A 22,331-nucleotide genomic window follows, 5' to 3' on the forward strand; every position below is an offset into this window, starting at 1 on the left:
AAGCAATGCGGGGTGTTCTGGGTTTTCAAACAGTGAAAAGGTCATAACAGAAACAGGGGACTGTCTACAATGATCACATCACATAATATAATGATTGCTAGTCTGTATTATGAATAAGGTGTTGGGGGAGCACAGGGCAGAAGTCAATCTGTTTTGCAGAGGTTTGGGGTAGATATGGGAACAGATTTGAGGGACACACAGAGAAAGTAGAATTTGGTCTAGTCCTAAAAGGGAGGCTTATTTCAGGTAGAAGAGGGGGCAAAGCACTGAGTGAAGGATGCACTTAGCTTCCTTTGGGAATGGCTGATCATACAGGATGTGTGGGGAGCAGTGAATGTGATTACAGAGCAGAAAGGGTGACACTGGATGGGCATATCATTTGTCCTTACATAGACTAATCTGGCATTTGTATGGAGTATCATTTGCTATCTGGAGAAAGTAAATAAATAGCATGGCAGAATTGAGAATGCACTTTGGAGTCTGAACAATGGTGGTAGTGATAGGAATGTAGAAGAAACATGACAGAAAGAAACTGGATGACAAATTTAATGCTAAGAAGAAGGAGGACAAAGAAACAAAGATGATGAGGACAAAGAAGCAAAGATGATGGGGAAGGGTCTATTTGAGTAACCAGGAGGAAGGTGATATCCAAAATGGCATGAAGAATCAAGGAGAGTAAATTGTTTATTTTATTGTCAAATTATTTCTGGTGTGGTGATGAAAAGAAAAAGACCATGAATTTTGTTTTGAACCGATGGGGTTCAGGAGCCTGCCTAACTACTTAGATAGAGATGTCAGTGTGCAATGAGGAAGGTGAGTCTGCAGCTTGGAAATAGTGAGAAGTGTGTATCACCAGAACATGGGTTGTAGAGAAGGGAGAGGATGAGCGTGTCCAGTGAAAGACGCACACAAAAACCAGGTTCCTGATCAATAGAAACTTCTAGAGGGTGTGATGGGAAGGAGCCAGCCCTTGCTGGCGGACAGTTAGTGAGATGTGGGAATAAAGTTAGAGAGTATTCTCTTGAAAATGGAAGGGCAAGTGTTTCTAAAGGGAATAGCCAATGAGATCATAGATGGGAGTTGTTTCATAAATTCCCTAACTTCATTGCACTTCCACTGGTATGACCTTGAAGCAAGTTACAGAGAGTCTTTGAGAATTCCCTTGCAGGATTCAGCCCCAGTTTCCACAGTGAGTAACTTGCTTATTAGGACACCCCTGATTGCCTTTCTTGCCTTCCCTCTCTCCCTTCTCAGCTCCCCTCCCCACAGTCACCTCAGGACAAACTACTTGCAAACCCATTCTTTTTTTTTTTTTTTTAAAGATTTTATTTATTTATTTGACAGAGAGAGAGATCACAAGTAGGCAGAGAGGCAGGCAGAGAGGCAGGCAGAGAGAGAGAGGAGGAAGCAGGCTCCCCGCCGAGCAGAGAGCCCGATGTAGGACTCGATCCTAGGACCCTGAGATCATGACCTGAGCCGAAGGCAGCAGCTTAACCCACTGAGCCACCCAGGCGCCCCGCAAACCCATTCTTGAATCAGGATCTGCTTCTGGGAGGAAACAAACTTGAGACAAAATGGAAGTTTGCTTCATTCTTTCTAAAAAATGAAAGCCTGCAGTGGATTAGAAGGAAAATACACTGTGAAAAGAGAGAACTTGGTTGTAATAGGATAGGGAAAAAATTGAGTAAGTGGTAGTCAGAAGAACTGAGGAGAATAAGAGGTTCTCTATTCTGAGCCATAAGGGAAGAGATTGGAATGAATAAAGTTTTAGTTGTGATCATTCTTGAACATTCATCCTATCATTTCCCACAGAAGGAGACAAGAGTTTTTTTTTTATGGAGCACACCTCTGGCATAGTCCATTCATTCCAACTCTATTGTCATTATAAATTCAACAAATATTTATAAAGCATGTACTCTCCTATATGTCACACACTTGTGATTCTCTGTCTTAAAAAATAACGTTTCCTTCCATGGCTTTTTTCCCTTCCTTGTCACTTACTTGCCAATGCTGGTTGTTTCTACTTTGTTGACCTTGACTTCAGTTAATCTTACTCTGCTTTGCCATCTATTATAATAAGTCATTCTAGAAATATGTTTTGAATTTAAATTGACTATCTATAGTTAAGTTGCCTTAAATTCTTTGTGGTAAAATCCATTGATTATAATAATCAGAAAAGACAAGATAAAAATTATTTAAAATAGTCAATTTAATAATGTTAAGAAATACATAGCAGGACTATAGAAGGTAATTAATTTTCTAAAATGTGCTGAGATAGAGCAAAACGATTTTTTTTCCCTAGTCTAACTCTCTTACCTGGCTGTCATGATCTTTTTGGCCTTTAACTTAATTAGCATGCACATAATACATTTATATATTTAAAAGTCTTATTAATATACTACCTATGAAGTAATGTTGCAGAACAAAAGCAAAAACCTAACATTTATTTAATTTTTTAAGATTTATTTATTTATTTAGAGGTGGGAGAGGGGCGGAGAGAGAAGAAAAAGGAGGAAGCCAACTCACTCACTGCTGAGCACAGAGACCCATGGGGATGGTGGTGGCTCAGTTTCATGACCCAGAGATCATGACCTGAGCTGAAAGCAAGAATGGGTGCCCCAAAACCCGACATTTATGAATCTCTAAGTCCAGCTAGCGATTTATTGGAAATGCTTAGAAGAGAAATATGTGGTTTCAGGGCTTTTTGCAAGGAGACTTGGTACCAAGTTGTAGCAAAGCGGAACCTGTAGTTGCTCGGTTCTGTTTTCAGCTTCAGGATGTTTCCCATGGCCAGAACCGCTCTAAGTCGTCTCCGAGTTCAAAGCATCCCACAAACAGTGGCAAGGCAGAGCCACCAGAAAAGGACACCTGATTTCCATGGCAAATATGGTAATGCCATATTAGCTAGTGGAACCACTTTCTGTATTGCTGTGTGGGCATATACAGCAACACAAATTGGAATAGAATGGAACCTGTCCCCTGTTGGCAGAGTCACCCCAAAGGAATGGAGAGATCAGTAATCATCCCAGTTGGTGTAATACTGAATTGTTTCAAAACCAACTCATAACTGATGCCCAGTAAAAACACTCTGCACCCCATTAAAATATGGCATGATTGAAGAAATAAAGTACATTTGAAACAAAAAAAAAAAAAAAAAAGAAGAAGAAGAGAAATATGTGACTAGTTCATAGGGATACAACAGGTCTAATAAAAAAGTTGAGGAAACAGGAAGCCTCAGGACAATCAACCTGTTTTAGTCAACAAATAAATTTCAAGAAAAAAATAAGACAGAAGGAGAAACTATAGTTTAAAATAGCAGTCATTTTAACCAATTGCTGTGAATAGCCCTTATTTATATTGAAGTTAAAAAAAGAATTGTGACATTTGTGAGAAACTTTGAAATTTGATTATTTGATATTATTTAGGAATCATTGTTAATTTTAAGGTGTTTTTGTTATATTCAGAGAAAGAATCCATACCTTTAAAGAGATGTGTTCTGAGTTATTTACAGATACAATGATATGATATTAGGACTTAATTAAAATAGAACAGAGGAGTGGGGGAAGAAGGTGGGCTATGGATAGGGCAGATGGTTTGTGAGAGTGGTTTATGGCTCTGGGATGTTTGTTATACTAGTCTGTTTACTTCCGTGTATGTTAAAAATTATCCATGAGAAAAGTTAAAAAATTAACTTAATAATATATAGTATTATATAAAATATAATGACAAATTATACATAAATTAATGATACATTTAATATATGAACAGAACATGGTTTATATGTCTATTAAAATGTTTTATTATGTAATACTGTGAATTCTTAAATTCATCTATTTAATAGATGTAAGGTTAATCAAGTACAAGAGTCAATTAAAATCATCCTGTAATAACTTTCATTGCAAATCCAGCTTTGAAGTTTTGACCTTTGCTCTTGGAAGAAGAGAATACAAAAGAACACATTTCACCATGTTCTTTCCCTTACTCATGATTTCTACAGATGTTGGCATAGTAGGATTTTTTTTTAAAGCTAAGATTCTTTCCATGCTATTTACCTTTTTTCCATTTTCCTTTTATCCTTCTTTATATTTTAATCATTAATATATATTGACAGAATTTTGAATATGATGTCTGCGTCTTACATACTGTTCTTCCATTAAATTTGCTTAGTTTCAGGACTGTAGGAAATGAAATGTGGTGGAATGATGGGTCATATAATAACTGAATATGAAGGGTTGTCATCGTTGTCACAATTTTAAAGGAAATGTCCTTAGTCTGGCTTGGAAATCATTACAGTCTCTTGTATAAGAATTTGGTAAAGTTAATAAAATTTATTTTTTATATTACATGTAGACTTTGCTTCTTCCTAAAATAATACGAACTCCACAATAAATAATACCTTGTACTGTATCTTAATTAACAACAGAGTTTTTAATTATTTTCACTCCTAAGAATGGTAATCTTTAAAACGATTTAAATTACCCATTCCTAAGCATGGCAAATCATACCATTTATTTTAACCCACTGAGCCACCCAGGCGCCCTCATACCATTTATTTTAGATGGGTAATTTAAATCATTTAAAATCTTTAAGGTGACTGAGTTATGGACATCAGCGAGGGTATGTGCTATGTGAGTGCTGTGAACTGTGTAAGACTGATGATTCACAGACCTGTACCTTTGAAACAGATAATACATTATATCTTAAAAAAAAAAAAAATAGCAATAACAACAAAAATAAAAATAAATGGTAAATCTTTAAAAAAAGAATTATCAGAATTGCTATGCTGCTTCATGTAAATATATCCCAAGAAAATATCTCAGAAGAAGAAAAAAGTAAACATGCACAACAATGGTCACTGTAGTGACCATTTTATTTTCTTTCTTTTTTTTTTTAAGTAGGCTCCACACCCAGCATGGAGCCCAATGTGGGGCTTGAACTCAGGACACTGAGATCAAGACCTAAGCTGAGAACAAAGAGTTAACGCTTAACCGACTATACCCCCAAGGCCCTCCACTGTAATATTTTCAAGACTTAAAATATTAGACACCAGTTAAATGATAACAAATTGCAAAAAGTAGAATTAAATAATGATACTTCAGCAACATGAATTATTGAACTACCATGAGAAATAAATTTTTAAAATGAAGCAATATGTAAATATTTAGATATAAAATTAGGAAAAGACAAGTAGAATAAAAAATTATGTTTTCACTCTGATAATAAATATGCAAAATATGTTGTTTATAGATAAAGACTGGAAGAGGATATTAAAAGAATGAAGCCAGCTGTTGCCTTATAATGGTGATATTAATGGTGATCTATTTTTTCTTTAAAATTCCCTTCTGTTGTTATAATATTTATAAAATTTAAAATAAGACAAGAAAAATTATTTATGCCATGGAAGGCTCTAATTATATTGAAAATAAAGTCCTAAAGGAAAGAAAACGGAAGATTAATTTTAAGTTAACACTAAGCAATGCAGTGAATAAATTGCAATGAACCGCCACATTTTTTAAAGTCTCATTTGTGTTATAAGAGATAATGCAGGGCATCTCATGGCTCTGTCCTTTGTAAGCAGACAAAAATGGCACAGTAGGGGCCCCTGGGTGGCTCAGTGGGTTAAGCCTCTGCCTTTGGCTCTGGTCATGATCTCAGGGTCCTGGGATCGAGCCCGCATTGGGCTCTCTGCTCAGCAGGGAACCTGGTTCCCCACCCTCTCTCTCTGCCTGCCTCTCTGCCTGCTTGTGATCTCTGTCTGTCAAATAAATAAATAAAATCTTAAAAAAAAATAGCACAGTAAATCCTGCATCCTAATGAATCACTTCATTTCTGAGAAGATGGGGTTGATCCATTTTCCTCTTAGTGATGACCTGGCATCCAGCAAGCACAGTGCCTGGTCCCAGGTACGCACTTAAGAAACACTACTGGATTGATCAAAGCGATGCTGTTGAGTCCCTTTATCTCATAATCAGTGCTTCCCAGAAGCAGTATTTTTCTTTGATACTTTATTCCCCTTTAATAGATTCCTTTTTCAACTACTGCCTCCCTCCTCCAACTTTAGAATTGCAGTTAAGTGTTTTCTTGTGCTCACACTAAATAGTGATTTTCCTATATTCTTTTTTAAAAAATTTAATTCAAGTATATTTAATATACAGCATTTCAGGCGTACGTGATTCAGCAATTCCACATATTACCCAGCGTGCTGCTTATGACCAGGGTACTCTTAATCCCCATCATCTGTCTCCCCAATCCTCCCTTTTACCTCCCTTCTGGTAATCATCAACGTGTTCTCTACCATTAAAAGTCTGTTTCTTGTTTTGCTGCTCTCTCTTTGTTTCTCCTTTGCTCATTTGTTTTGTTTCTTAAATTCCACATACAAGTGAGATCAGATGGTACTTGCCTTTCTTTCACTTAGCATTAGACTCTCTAGCTCTATCTGTGTTGTTGCACATGGCAAGATGTCATTTTCTTTTTTATATATATAGCTGAGTAATAGTCCTCATCTTCTTTATCGTAATTTTCCTTTTTAAAAATGATTTTATTTTGGGGACACCTGGGTGGCTTGGTTTATTAGTGTCTGTCTTCAGTTCAGGTCATGACCCCAGGGTCCTGGGATTGAGCCTCATGGCAGGCTCATTGCTCAGTGGGCTGTCTGCTTCCCCCTCTCCCTTTGTCTCTTCCTCTGCTTGTACTCCCTCTCTCTCTTAAATAAAAAACCAAAATCTTAAAAAAAAAAAAAAGGGGTGCCTGGGTGGCTCAGTGAGTTAAGCCTCTGCCTTCAGCTCAGGTCATGATCTCAGGGTTCTGGGATCGAGCCCCGCATCGGGCTCTCTGTTCAGCAGGGAGCCTGCTTCCCCCTCTCTCTCTGCCTGCCTCTCTCTGCCTACTTGTGAGTGATCTCTCTTTCCATCAAATAAATAAATAAAATCTTTAAAAAATAAAAGAATTTATTCTAAAGTAATCTCTACATCCAACATGGGTCTTGAACTTAAAACCCCACCATCAAGAGTCGTGTGCTCTCCACACTGAGCCAATCAGGAGCCCCAAATTTTCCTATATTCTTGAAGGGTATTTGCATGTGGGTGGAAGGAAGAGGTGTGGGAAGGAGTTGGCTTTTTTTGTGAGGGGTTGTTGCACTTGGAGAGAGTTTTGGAACCTCTGGATGTTTTTTTCCCATTGTTAGGATCCCAAAGAAGAGACAGGTATTGAACCAAACTGTAGGTCACTGTTTCCTTTTTCTCATTTTTTCTGGTACGCTGATAACTAACAATTCATTCCATAGACTTAAAGAAGTTCTTGGAACGTGGGATCAGAAGGCAAGATCATGTAACTGGATGGGGTTCTTCTTTAGCTAATTCCTTTTTCCCCCACAACTAAGTTAAAATTAGATACTCTGGAAAGCTGGCTGGTTTTTAAAAGAGATTGTGGACATTATCTTTGATAAGCACTGGCAATAGAAGACAAAGGGAAGAGTGGCCATTTTTTTTGTATATTTGGAAACTGTAGACGTGCTTGGTTCATTCTATCACTGGGACATGGCTGCTGTATTACCTTTGGTCTTGTTTATGTAGTGCATTTTTTTCATGCTAATTCAAGGGTTCAACAGGCATTATCTTACTAAACACACAGAAGTCCTAATAAAACATTGACCTCCGATTTTGTTATACAGATGTCACAAGGAATGTTCTTGTAATAGAAAAACAGGGTCCATGTTCCAAGGAGTTTATATATACCTTTTTCTACCCATGTTGTATAGATACCGGATAGGGGGAAATTTGGAAATCAAATGAGAAGTGAGGACTAACACACTGGTTTTCATTTATTTCAAGAGATTATTGAAAATAGTGTAATAGACTATGAGAATATTGTTTCAGAGACGCTAGTATGCAAAACACGCCTTTTATTGACAAATTTAATTCATTTACCCCAAACCACAGATCAATTAGTGAAGGGAAATAGAGAATTTGGTTCTTGAATGATATTAAAATTTTCCTTGGTTTTTGTCTTGACATTTCTAGTGAAGATTATGATCAGGTAGTCAAGATTAAATTAATGTGTTTGTTTCTAAAAATGCTTTGCTGGCAGTTGTCTTTGGAGAGGATGATTAATAGCGGCAGAGATAACATTAAAAAAAACTAGTTCTACTGACTGTCCAGATGGTCTTGAGGGGTGGCCACCCTGACCAGAGGGACTCTGATTGTTATTTTAATTAAACTTGAGGCCAGAAGAAAAGGGCCTTTTGAGGCCAGGGGTGTGGGGTGGGGGGTGGGGGGGGGTGGGGGGAGAATAAGTATTCAGGTGATATATTGTTTAACCTTGAAATTGTCAACAGTTGTGGAATAAAATGAACAGTTTACAGGAAAAAACCAGTATGCAGTTTTTCAGTTCAGCAACCAAATGACTTTCCCATTGAAGGGAAAGTAGGAAATAAGTTGCATTGGCAAATATAGTGTTTGTTCTCAGAGGAGTTAGTTATTGTCTTAAAACAATGGGTACATGTAAAATGTAAATTAGCAAAAGAAAAGGAGTCTATAATCTCATGGTGATTTCACTGTGATGTATTACATTGTTTTACTTCTCTGAACTTAAAAAACAAGTTTTTGTCATGCTTTTATTTTTATTTTTTATTTTTTAAAAATGATTTTATTTATTCATTTGATAGAGATCACAAGTAGGCAGAGAGACAGGCTGAGAGAGAGGAAGGGAAGCAGGCTTCCTGCTGAGCAGAGAGGCCAATGTGGGGCTTGATCCCAGGATCCTAAGATCCAGATCCTAGCCAAAGGCAGACGCTTTAACCCTCTGAGCCACCCGGCGTCCCTGTAATGTTTTTAAATGACAAAAGTAGGACTTGCTAATTGGAAATACGTGATAATTTTCAAATTCCCAAGTCATAATTCATGTTGGAAAAGAAAAATCAAACATAATCTGGATTTGAAGTACGGGACATAAAAAGTATTGTTCTCTCTTGATTTCCTGACCTACCCAGAGGCCACCATTATGATCGGTTGGATATGTTGCTATACAGAGTATTTTTTTTCTAAAAAAACATTTTAATAGCATTTTATTCGAAGAGGAAAATAAATATGTATGTGTAGTCATCATACCTAACATTCATGAGTGTTGATCCCAGTCCTGCCTCTCTTTAAGTGACTTTGGACTCATTCAATGTTGATTTTACATCGCTCCATATTAGGTGCTATTATCAACCTATAGATGAGAAAACGAGACAGAGATCTTAAAAGTAACTTGTGTGAGATCACACAGTTAGTAAAAGGCTGAGTTGGCATTCGAACCCAAGAGTATGTCCTCTGAGCCAAAATGCCTTATTACCACACATAACCCTAAATAAATAACCTGAACATTTATGTAGGTCGCCACGTATATAATTTTTGTTTATAAAATTAGGGCCATTCCATGCACCTTCTGCTTTTCTTTCTTTGGGTTGTTTAACAATAAATCGAGCCCATCTTTCCATGTCTATGTATATAGCTCTATCTTATTGTTACTAAGCTTTATGACTTTTAATAATTCCGTAGCTTGTATACACCATTGTTTGTTTTAGAGATCTTTCCTTTATTGAAGAACTCAGATCATTTCTCTTGTGGTCCTATGCAAAACAGTGGTGGACATTTTTTCACATACATCTTTGTGGTCATGTAACAGTATTGCTGGTAGTGTGTTTTCTCGGAATTATCTGGCCCCAAACCGCATTGATTAGAAATTGTGAAATTGCTTAAATATTCTGCCAGTTTACTTTCCTACCAAAAGGGCTATGTGTAATAGGAGGATCTGAGAATAATATAATAATTTATCAAAGAAGTAATTGAGTTATATGCTGGGCATTCAGAAGTGCTATTGATGAAGTCCCAGAACCTAAGTCAGGTTCGGTGGGGTGAGGAGGTTCGGAGCCGACGACTGACGAAAGAATTCTTAAGACGTCGTTGGTGCAAAATGGTGGTTTATTAAAGCACGGGGACAGGACCCGTGGGCAGGAAGAGCTCCTGCTGCCCCGGGTTGTGAGGGTAGGCATGTTATATCCCTGCAGTTGGGGGAAGGTGAGGGGACGGGAGGTTTCAGTTGTGTTTTCATATGCTAAAGAGGGCCTACAAGGTGCCAGGCTGTTCCAGGCCTGCAGGAGGCCTTGCCCTCGCGGCTGGATCAATGTTGTCTTTAGACCAGCCATTAACATTAAGATAGTTGGGAGACTTTTTGGTGGGGTGTCACAATCCTGTTATCAATCGTCTTTGTTTGTGAGATTTAGGACATTTGTAAGCCAAGGGAGACTCCGGTCTAGCAGGATTGTGAGCTCTGCAAGTTAACTATTTGCTTATTGTTCATGGCAGTCAGGGCTGCCTGAGGGATGCTACACATATGGAGGGGAAAGGGTGAAGAGGGGGTGCAAGGCGCCAGCTTTTGCTTTGTCCTCAGCCAGCCTCCTGCTCCCTCATCACTATCAGAAAAGAACAATATATGATCCTTTACTACTGGGAGCTTCCAATTCATTTATGAAGGTGGGAGATACCCAAGATGACACAAGCAATTCGTGCCGAAAAGCATGTCCATAGTTAACGATGTGTCGCAGTCTCTTCACATGAATCTACTTCTCCTAAGGTCACAGTTTGTGGGCAGCAAAGACTTGAATCTCCCTTAGGCTGTTTTTTTAGATCCAAGGTGATCAAATGTTTTAACTAATGTATCCCTGAAAATAATTTGAAGATCTATGTATCCCTTGTTGAAGTTAACATATTTTAATATGAAGTTTAGACAGCTGCAAAAGATGTAAAGTCTAGCTATATTATTTATTTTTTAAAGATTTTTATTTATTTATTTGACAGAGAGAGAGATTACAAGTAGGCAGAGGCAGGTGGGGCAGGTGGGGGGGGGAGCAGGCTCCATGCTGAGTAGAAAGCCTGATAAGATAAGGGGCTCCATCCCAGGACCCAGAGATCATTACCTGAGCTGGAGGCAGAGGCTTAACCCACTGAGCCACCCAGGTGCCTCCAAGTCTAGCTATATTATTAATATGAACATTGGAAAGAGAAAACTCTTTCATCACCCTTAATTTATCTAAAGATATCCAAACGTCATCGCCATTCATGCCAATAATACCCAGAGAACATTTAAGTTTTCTTTTTGAAAGAGATTTATGATTGATTTTGCTTTAACTTGTAGTTCCATATGACTTTTTCCGTAGAATTTTAATCTGACATATTTGTGCCTGAAATTATTATACTGATTATTTTATCGTATTTTTCTGCAACAAAAGCATGTGTGCGTGTGTTTGCGTGTGTGTGTGCGTGTGTGTGTGTGTGTGTTTATGTGGGAATTAGAAATAAAATTGTGATCATTGTCTCTAAGCATTGAAAACATTATTCTAACTGGACTATTTCAATTACTATTTGTTAGAGTTGACGGAAACAACTGTTTCTTGATAGATAATGATTAAATATCTTGTAATTTATATATTATGATACCTTTAATATAAAAAGTAAGTCGTTATTGCAAATATATCTTTTAATGAGATGAGCAGTGCTATGTTTTAAAAATTCATGTGTCTGCGTGAAAATTAGGATTTCTAAAATGAAATAACCTTCAACATAAATAATACTGCTTTTATTAACATACATGCTGAGAAGTATGCTTGCGTATATAAATGGGTGATAATGGACTTTTTTTTGTACCAGTGCCCCTCAAGTCTCTGAAATCCTTAGTTAGGGGCGCCTGGGTGGCTCAGTGGGTTAAAGCCTCTGCCTTCGGCTCAGGTCATGGTCCCAGGGTCCTGGGATCGAGCCCCGCATCAGGCTCTCTGCTCAGCAGGGAGCCTGCTTCCTCCTCTCTCTCTGCCTGCCTCTCTGCCTGCTTGTGATCTCTGTCTGTCAAATAAATAAATAAAATCTTTAAAAAAAAAAATTAAAAAAAAAAAAAAAAGAAATCCTTAGTTATATCCCAAGAAATATCATCACTCCTCTATCACCAAAAATCATTTTGTCAGTCTATTGGTTGACAAGTTGATTAGGCTTTCCTTCAGTTTTATTAAGTTGATAGAATAGGAGATAACCTGACACCTAAACAGGGTTTGTTTACCAGTATCTTATGTCTTTTGCTTACCAGGTCTTTTACTCTCTCAGTTTCTAGGAAAGACATCATGAAATCAATTCTCTATACCAGCGAGTTCACACAGAAGCATCATATATTACTTAGATTTCAGGAGATCAGAATATTAGTAATTTCAATATACTTTGACCATGTAATATTTTCTTTTGAGAAAAACTGCAATCATAAATTTATGTCTAGCTGAACCTTGGAGCTACAGGTTTAACTCATTCATTTCATGGGACATAATCATCATATAACTCAATTGGGAAACCCACCTTTTATTGTCAGAAAAAGTCTAATCTCACTTTTCAATTCAAATCAATAGGTTAATAGCGTGCCATGATTTTCATCTCATATTGGTATTTTTAAATTTTTAAAAATTTTAAACATGTTATTAGAGAAAGGAGAGAGAGAAAGAGAGTGCACATGCACAAGCAGGGGGTGCTGCAGGCAGAAGGAGAAGAAGGTCCACCACTGAGCCTCACTCTGCAATATGTCTGGATTCAGAACATACTTATGGTGGATGCAGGGAAGATCCAGAGTGCTACGTGAGCTTGTGATGCCTGAGATGAAAGAGATTACTATACCCCTTTGTTTGGTGCCTCAGAGGATTTTACTGTCTGGGATAATGCACCTTCGTAAGGTTCTGGTTGGATGAGGGGCATGGCTTTGTTTGCTGTGTAAGGAATGAGAAGGTAGGTGGGTGAGAAGGAGGGGGCCACCTTACTACCTGTGCCTTAGAGTGATTGGATTTAGAATATTGAAAATTTGCTGCATTCTCAATCCCTTACCCCTACCTCCATGCTTGTGTTTCTTTTGGAAAATGTGGTGGGCCCTCCTATCTCTGTTTGACTAATAGCATTCTAGATCATTGAAGTATAAGAATTAGTTGGTTACTATGAGAAGTATACCAGTGATAAGCATTAGCAAATTCTACTGATTTGAACTTTCAGATTCTCTACACAATTATATTCAAATGAAATCATCTGGGTTGTGGATTGGTCCATAAAAGTCTTCAAAAAAAGGGAAAGATGCCGAACTATGGATATTAATGATGAAGTAAAATAGGAAAGTATTAACCATATTGGCTATGATTGCCAAAATTCTTTAAGTACATCTGTATTTTATATTAGAAGACATGTTTATTCTAATTTCTATTGGAATGTATTGCAATTTTTCCTTGAATTGTGATTGGAAAAGATTGCAAAATCTCTTGGTGTATCAATTTTCCTAAAATAAATTTTTCGAAGCAGTTCATTATCTGTAATTCTACCCTGAGTTAAAATAAAAATCTGCTTTCTAGGTCAATCTTCATTAAGCTATTAATATCCTTTTCATATTATAAGACTTCTTAATTTCCTTTATTAGCAACTGCAAGCAGCTGAAATATGAATGCCGTTGCTTTGAGTATTAATTGATTTTTGAATTATCTTCATTGGTTTTGCTCTGTTGTCAGCAGCCTTTATTCTAGTACACAAAGGGACAAGGTCTACATTTACTGAATCATATTTATGTCTTGATTTTATGTCTGCTGGTAGAGGTACCTTTTTTTCTCTCACTTGCTCCGGCAACAAATTTCAAAAATTATCACAAGGGCATTCAGTTATTGGTGGATTTGGAAAAGCTGGAATTTTATTCTGTTTTCAAGAACATAAAAACCCCTTGAGCATAACATAAATCAGAAGTCAGCTTACAAAGTTCAGAACAGTGTCTGACTTTTTGGTTTACAATATTAGTTGATGATATGTAGTTTCTTCCAAAACAGTGTGGAAACATTTTATATACATTATTCTAAATCAGACTCACATTGAGGAATACATGATTGGTATAAAGAGCCCTGGAGTAGAAGTCAGCAACAGACTTTTGCTTTTTGCTCTGTGACCTTTGCCAAATAAACCTATCTCTGAGTCTCTATGTTCTAATTTATGAAATGAAATGATTGAATCACAGTGATTATTCTTATTCTAGGCTCTGTATTTTAGGACCTTATGGCATAGTAATTTTCATTGTCATTGTGTTTTAGATTTATAAAGGTAACATAAAAGAGAAAAACATATAGCTATACATAACACAAAGGTCAAAATCTCTTTTGTCATTTGAAACCTTGGCTAAAGGCACTGTTCACTGTTTGCTGATGGCTGCATGGTATGCCCTTGCGTGAGTATACCATTATTTATTTAGGTAAATAAATAGGACATTTGGAGCACTTCCAAATTTTAGTTACAGCCCCCATGCAGACTCCCAAAGAACATTTTTCCATATATTTTAGAGTTTTTATGTAACAATGCTTCATCAAAGTATGTTTAGATGTAAACTTTCACCTGTATTACCATTAAAGATTTAACAGAAATGGACATGATGGATTTTTAAGATTTCTTTGCAAATTTGAAATTTGGAAAACAAGGTCTCTCCCTTGTTGAGTATCTTCCTCTACTCGTTAAAACCTCCCCAGGTGCCCTTTGGGTTGTACACCATGTTTCCTCCTGGTACTCGAGAAGTCTATCATCTCAAAGCTTGATGGTGATAAAAGTGTATTCACTGATTCACCAAAGAATTTATTGGGCCCAGGATTATACTGAAGGCTGAGGCTGCAGTAGTGAACAAAAGCAGTGTATTCCATAGTTGCTTTTATGGTTACAGTCCAGGTGGTCAGAGATGAAGATGGTGATAATTACAGGAATGCACCTGAATTTTCCATTTGAGGGAGACCTGTGAATACAGAAGGACCTGCACAGTCTGACGGTGGCAGGTGGCAGGGAGAGAGGATCTTCAGGAGAGGGCCCACTGAGAAGTGATTCTAGTTCTGAAGATAATTAAGATCTAATTGTCTAGTGTGGTGGGTATAGCAGGTGGGCTGGGAAAAAGAGATTTTTAGTCAGAGAAGACTGAATGTGCAAAGGCCCTCTGGCAGGAGGGAGCAAAGCCAGTTTGAGGAGCTGAAGGGAGGCCATGTGGCTGAGCCTAGAATACACAGTGAAGTTTGGTGCAAAGTAGAGCAAGAATGTGGGCTAGAAGCAAGCTGTCCTGTTGGTCAGATCTGATTACATCTTCATTGTATCTAAGGGAGTGAAAGATTGAAGCAAAGGCCGAATAGAGGTGGTGATGGGGTATGTGTGTCCATAGGCAAGCAACACAGCTAGCTTTCCATTAACATAAATTGTAGTAAAATATGAAAAGAATGTTTAAATTTTTAAAAAGCTGTGATTTTGTTGACCTTGTACCGTTCACCCACATAAACAGTTCATAATTCTTTGGAAGGTAGTTCTCTTCAGCAATGCAGTTATTTTCTGGAGTTCTGGAAGGAAATACTAATAAAGTCATTTTCCTATTGAGCAGAGAGTCCCGGTCCAATTTCGCATCCACAACTAACAGTTTCCATACAATTTAATCCTTAACTACTCAACCAAAGGAAAGATAATAGCCCAAGTGTTTAAAAAATCTTCACTATTAAGGCTGCTAAAAAAGCAAAAGTTAAACAAAGGGGGTTTCAGTAAAGGGCAGGTTTAAGTGCAGTGTTTCAGTTCTAGGAATGATGTACGAATAATGACTTAGTAAAAATGGGTTCAGTACATGCTGATGAAAGTGACTTTGTCTTCCTTTATTAAAATCTACTGAAACATACCAAGGACTGCATTTTGTAGCCTTGCTTTTCCTCCAGTTGGTTCTAATGTCTTGTTTCAAGGACTAATGTAGCCTCATTCTTTCCTAATGTGATGATATTCTCTGATGTGGCCAAGAGTTGCCCCTTAAGCAATCATGGGTTTTGGGATGGTGGTTTTGGTAATGTGCTATTTAACTTTCTTTTTCTCTTCTCAGAAACAGGAGGGGCTAGGCACCACTTCTAAATTGGGGGGAGGGTGCTGTTTGCACTTTCTTGCTTGAGGGTTATGTCTGAGGGGCTGCTAAGACTATAGGAAAAGCCAAGCTGACTTGAAAATCTCGTGCTTATTGCTGAAATAGGTCTCTTATCATCTAATTCCTCTGTGTTATCACTGGCTAAGGAAGTCTTTTCCTTAACCAGCCTACCTCAGCTTCTTCAGGACTGAGATGAATTTGCTTAGTGAGGCCTAACGCAAAAGCTGTGTGTTCTACCATGTGGGTTTGAGACCACTTAGAAGATTATTTTATTTTTCTGACCTGTTGATGTCCTGAAAGCTCCCATGAGCCCTTTCTCCTCTCACTTATCACCACCCTATAAATAAAAGCAAACCCAAAGGCACCCCCTTAGTCGGATTCGCTTCTTACATTTCTGAATCAATTTGATAATCTCTGAAGGCCATAAAAGCCTGCTCACTTAAATAGCTAACAGTAGAAAAAAGAGTTAAACCAATTCCTAGATGACCTTGAAGCTACGTTGTTTGGGGAACATCTTTGCTATTTGTTGAGAGAATAGAAGTGGCAAAGTCATCTTACTGAGCAGGACATAGGATTGTTCAGAATTATAGCCAATCAGGAGAAACAGTCTGGTTTTTTAAGATGGTAATGGCCAGTTTATTTTTTTCCCTTCCAATAGCTGACAGTTCCCTGCTTCCTCCCCCCTCCCCTTGCCCTCTCTACCCACTTTGGAGCACTCCAGCCATAGATGATGCAATCCATTTGGAACTCTCCTTAAGCAGCCCAGTTTGAGGCTACGGCTGGGATGTGAACATTGGGAGCTTTTGGTCTCTCTTGACAAACTTGACTTCACTGGATGCTCGGTGACCATCAGCAGCTTTGTTTTGGTTATACAGACCAAGGGCTCTGGGCTTAGATCCAAAACTTGCACAGTATGACCCTTAAAGGCAGCCCGAAGATCTTTGAAAAGTACTTAAATGGGACAAAATATTAGCCTACCCCATTTAAAATTTTATATGTATGTATTTATATATATATATAATTCTTACATGTGTAACTTACAGAAGGGAGTAGTATACATGCCTTAGGTAAGAGAGATCTCCGTTTTATGCAGAATTAACTTGATGATACTCTAGCCACTTAATAATTCCACGCTCAGCTTGCTTTACTTCTTTTTATTCTTTTTATTTTAAAAAGCTATTTATATGATTTTGAGGAGTTTGTTAAAATTAGCTGATATTTTAAGACCCTTTTGACATTTTACATGATTATAGGACTTGGGGACACAAGTTCAGAAAAACTGGAAGGCTCTCACAGTTGAAGAACTGCCATATTTGGGAGTTCTTGGCAGAGTTTTATGTAAACTGTATGTTTTTCACTTAGACTTCTTTAGAATGGGATTAAAAGCACCCACCATACTTTGTGCGTGGACTTGTAGTGACAGAATGAATTCAGCAAAGCTATCGAGCAATATGGAATTTGAAGTTAGAAGAGAATATAGAGCACGTGTACAGATCTAAAGGCATTATGGATCTCAGACTGATCGCCAGTCTGCAAGATTCGTTCCTGCAACTTGAGACAAATAAGAATCAGGGACGGTGGCTAGAGTTGTCAAGTTCTCTTCCACAGAGCCAAAGCAAAGTTTGCTGTGTTCTGCTTGGGCCTCTACAGTTTGAGAGGATCTTGTAAAACAGAGACAGAATGCAGAAATAAATTCGAGCTTAAAAATATAATTGGGAGTTAAGATAGAAAGCGGGTATATTTATGTAGAAACATCTAATCAGGATTCCTGGTTTCCACCCTGCTCAAGGCAGTTTCCTGGGAAGTAGGAGATCCTTGCCCTCAAAGAGGTCAGAGAAGGGGGTCTCACAAATACTTCTATTTAAACTTGAATTACAGAACCACACACAAAATGATATAGCATCAGAGAAATTCAGACTGTTTCCCTTACAGTATGTAATCACAAAATATTTGTCGTCAACTATGGCTGTATAGAAACCAGTGTTGCTTAGAAGCTTAGCTTATAGAAGCTAAGTTGACTGATGGAACATTCATAAACCAAACCAAATGGTAATTCACCAACCAAAATGGTAATGTCAACCAGTTTCCTTGACGTGACACAATTAATACCATATAGGCCACTGTTTTCCTGCCTCCTCAGAGTCGTTCTCCCAAAGGTGCCCTCTCTGTATGACTCACTGCTGAGGTGCTTTGACTTATTCTCTTTCTCCATATACTTTCAGTCTACTTGAAGGTGAGTGGCTACTGTGAAGCCTTGATCTACCTTTCCCAAACCCTGATTTATTTTATTTTATTTTATTTATTTTTGTTGTACTGATATCTATGTATTTATCCAACGATCATTAATTGTAGGCTTATAGTATGAGACTATATGATGTAGCTGTGAGATACATTTTTTTCCCACTGAGGTATAGTTGGTACACAGTGTTACATTCCAAATCTTCATTTTATTTATTTTTTTAAAAGATTTTATTTATTTATTTGGCAGACAGAGATCACAAGTAGGCAGAGAGGTGGGCAGAGAGAGAGGGGGAAGCAGGGTCCCTGCTTAGCAGAGAGCCTGATGTGGGGCTCGATTCCAGGACCCTGAGACCATGACCTGAGCTGAAGGCAGAGACTTTAACCCACTAAGCCACCCAGGTGCCCCCGAAACCTTCATTTTTTTTTTTTTAAAGATTTTATTTATATATCAGAGAGAGAGAGGGGGAGAGAGCAAGCACAGGCAGACAGAATGGCAGGCAGAGGCAGAGGGAGAAGCAGGCTCCCTGCTGAGCAAGGAGCCCGATGTGGGACTCGATCCCAGGACGCTGGGATCATGACCTGAGCCGAAGGCAGCCGCTTAACCAACTGAGCCACCCAGGCGTCCCCCAAACCTTCATTTTAATCCACTTGACTGAAGGTGATATTATTCTCAGTCATTTCCAGAACATATCCCTTATCCACACTTTCATTTTAAAGCCGCTGGAACCTTGACACAGAAGCCAAAATATGTTATCTGATTCCTAGTAAAGACCCTTCAGCTATGAGGGGACTAGGGTTAGTGTTAGGATAGGGTCTCCAAAGCCGGTGGGGATGAAGAGAGAAGGTCAGAGCGTTAGAAGATGGTAGAGTTGAAGAGAAAATAAGCTGATCCATTAGTTGACAAGAAGGAAAGTTCACAGGAACAAAGGGTTGAGTCAAGAAGAAAGAAAAATGGTGGGAGATGAAGTATGCCATCTCCTCCTGAGTATGAGAGAGCAGATAGAAGGACAGTACAGCGAAACGTCCAGGTGGAGAGATGGGGGGACCTGTGCAGCAACCTGAAGGAGATAAGAAGCAATTTATGAGAATTTGATATCAATGACCTCAAACTTCTTACCGAAATAAGAAATGAGGTCCTCTGTCAGTAGCATGATGCCTAGAGCTAAAGATCCAGAAGAGAACTGGAAAGGGCTGGGCTGAGTACTGAAGTGAATTTTTAATTCACATGTTTTCATCCACCCATTCAGCAATATTTGGCTTTCTCTCCACTGTTAATCCGAGGCCCTTGTAGAGCAGGTTTCGTCCTTGTTTTCATCAGTGGGGAATCCAGTGTGTTACCTTGCTACTCCACGTCTAATGCAAAGATGAGTAGCATCTGCATCCCTAAGGAGAATGTTAGAGGCGAACATCTCTATGCACATTAAAAGTGAGAAGAATCGGTGTAAGGTAGAGTGTTGATTCTAGAACTACCTGGGTTCAGATCCCGGAGAGTGCTTACTAGCTCTGTGGTCTGGGGCAAGTTTTTTAAATGTCTCTTTGCTCTTATATAAACTGGGAGTAAAAGAGTAATACCTACTTCATGGAGTTGTTGTGAACATTAATTAAGATAATATTTTGGCGTACCTGGGTAGCTCCCGTCAGTCGGGCATCTGCCTTCAGCTCAGGTCATGATCACAGGGTCCTGAGAGTGAGTCCCTCATGGGGGGCTCCCTGCTCAGCAGGGAGTCTGTGTCTCCCTTTCCCTCTGCCCCTCCCCCCTGCTCATGTTCTCTCTCTCTCTCTTTCTTTCTCTGTCTTTCTCTTTCGGTGTCTCAAATAAATAAACAAAATCTTTAAAAAATAAGTTAATATTTATAGACTGTCTGGGCACATGGTAAAGTATTGGTAGATATAAGTAGACAGTTAAAGAGAGAAAATCCAGAATGTAATAGACGACAGAGAGCGTGAAGCAGTGTGTCTCAAGGTGGGTAGTACCATACCATGGAATCTGTTTTAGAAGTTTCTGGGGAACTGGATGGGGAATATGATGGGAAGGGGCTAGCACATCCTCCATAAGTTTCAAATCTCCTAGCAGACAATTGTGTAGAGGGGGAAAAACCCCCCAACAAACCCAGTTTACAATGTTCTGAAGCTACTTATAACCCCATCGTACATGTACTTGCAAGAGGTAGTTATTTCAGAGTTTTATTATACACTGAATTTTCTAGGACTGCAGCTGCCTTGTAAATTGAAGGATGATTGTACTTTGTTTTGTTCAGAACGTTACCAAGAATTATTCACCGTTTCAGAATGCCACTAATGTACACCAGTCCCCGCACACGAGTCCCGTGGCAACGTACACGAGTCCTGAGGCACTCACTGTGGTTCTTCCTTATTTGTACAAGAATCCAGAGACTTCCCATGTCTTCCAGTGAAGCTGTGACCACACACTGATATACTGAAATGCATGTACTTTTAGAGCAATTTACTTTCCTTTTACTTTTTTGTATTAAAATTGGGGCAGCATGTTGTGTTTTAAAGACATTGTATCACAGGATGGGTAAGTTATGTGATCAGTGGATTTTATTTTATTACAAATATTTGTTAGACAGTGACAGAGTTGGGACTGATATGCGTGGGAACCACAGGTTCAAGCAAGTGCCTGGGGACAAGTGTCAGTCAGAGGTGTGGGTCCAGATGGTTGTTGGGAGTTGGACAGTGGCTGCTGTCGTCATTAAATGGACACAGACTGTCACATGAGGGATTGAGTGTAGTTTTAGCTTGCCAAGTTCTTTTTATGTATTGACAGTTTTCTTTCAACCTTTATAAACAAGGTAGAAGTTCATGTCTTTCTGATGGAATGTAGTCACTATACATAAGCTAGCTTCTAATTTAAGTCCAAACCCATTTATAAGTTTGATAAATTCTTATTACTTTTAAGTATATATAGCCAACTTAAGCCATCTGAGAGTTTCACAGATTTTTTTTTTCTTCTAGTTTCCAAACTATTGGCAGACATGGAATCGATTTTGAATGTCATTGTGCCCCTGATAACTAAAATAGTGCCTAGCATAGAACAAGAATGCATTGCGTCTTTGATGATTGGGTGAACTTTTGTGTGGGGGGGCTGGTGGATTTGGGAAAGTAAACTGAGTTGAAGATATTCATTTTAGTTTTCACTTCCAGATCTGTCATTGAACTGAGTTTTGAACTTGGATAAGTGACTTTAAAATCTCAGTGTCATCATCTAGAAACTGCAGTTAATAATGCTTGCCCTGATTATGTATGAAGTTGTTCTTTTTTAAAAGATTTTATTTTAAGTTATTATTACTTTTAAAGATTTTATTTATTTATTTAACAGAGATCACAAGTAGGCAGGGAGAGAGAGAGAGAGGGAGAGAGAGGAGAAAGCAGGCTCCTTGCTGAGCAGAGCGCCTGATGGGGGACTCGATCCCAGGACGCTGGGATCATGACCTGAGCTGAAGGCAGAGGCTTTAACCCATTGAGCCACTCAGGTGCCCCTTTATTTTATTCTTTTAAGTAATCTCGTTAGTACCTAACGTGGAGCTTGAACTTACAACCCCAAGATCATGAGTTGCACGCTCTACAGTCTGAGCCAGTCAGGTGTCCCTGTATAAAGTTGTTCTTAAGATCAAAAGAGGGGTGCCTGGTGGCTTAGTGGGTTAAGCAACCAACTCTTGATTTCAGCGCAGGTCATGATTTCAGGGTCCTGAGATGGAGCCGGCTCTGTGTTGGGCTCTGCATTGGGCATGGAACCTGCTTAAGATTCTCCCTCTCCCTCTGTCTCTGTCCGTCTTCTCTCCCTGACTTGCATTTTCTCCCGCTCTTAAAAAAAAAAGAAGAAAAGAAAAAAAAAATCAAATGTGAGAAGTCAGAACCACAAAGTCCTAGCCAAATGCAGGCTTTCATAATTCCCACAAAGAGTGTGGAGTTAGATTTGGGTTTATTCGTAGGGAATAATGATCCATGAAAGTTATAGTGGGCTGAATAGTGTCCAAATATTCACAACAACCTAGAAGCTCAGAATGTAACCTTAGTTAGAAATACGGTTTTATTTTTGTTTTTGACAGATGTAATTTGTTAAGATGAGGTCATACTGGATTAGGATGGGCCCTAAATCCAATGACTGGTGTCTTTAT

General features: G+C 38.5%; 2 protein-coding genes across 4 annotated transcripts in view; both read left to right on the plus strand.

The window, feature by feature from the left end:
* The window catches only part of PLCB1 (phospholipase C beta 1), a 688,962-nt gene that overhangs the window by 59,960 nt on the left and 606,671 nt on the right, over positions 1 to 22,331 (plus strand). The window lies entirely within an intron of this gene.
* LOC116595243 (cytochrome c oxidase subunit 7B, mitochondrial-like) lies at positions 2,699 to 3,140 on the plus strand. The gene has a single exon (XM_032351391.1). It carries the CDS (start codon positions 2,778 to 2,780, stop codon positions 3,018 to 3,020), a length of 243 nt encoding a protein of 80 aa, XP_032207282.1. The 5' UTR covers positions 2,699 to 2,777; the 3' UTR covers positions 3,021 to 3,140.

Source organism: Mustela erminea, chromosome 7 (genome assembly GCF_009829155.1).
Source record: "Mustela erminea isolate mMusErm1 chromosome 7, mMusErm1.Pri, whole genome shotgun sequence".
Taxonomy (NCBI): domain Eukaryota; kingdom Metazoa; phylum Chordata; class Mammalia; order Carnivora; family Mustelidae; genus Mustela; species Mustela erminea.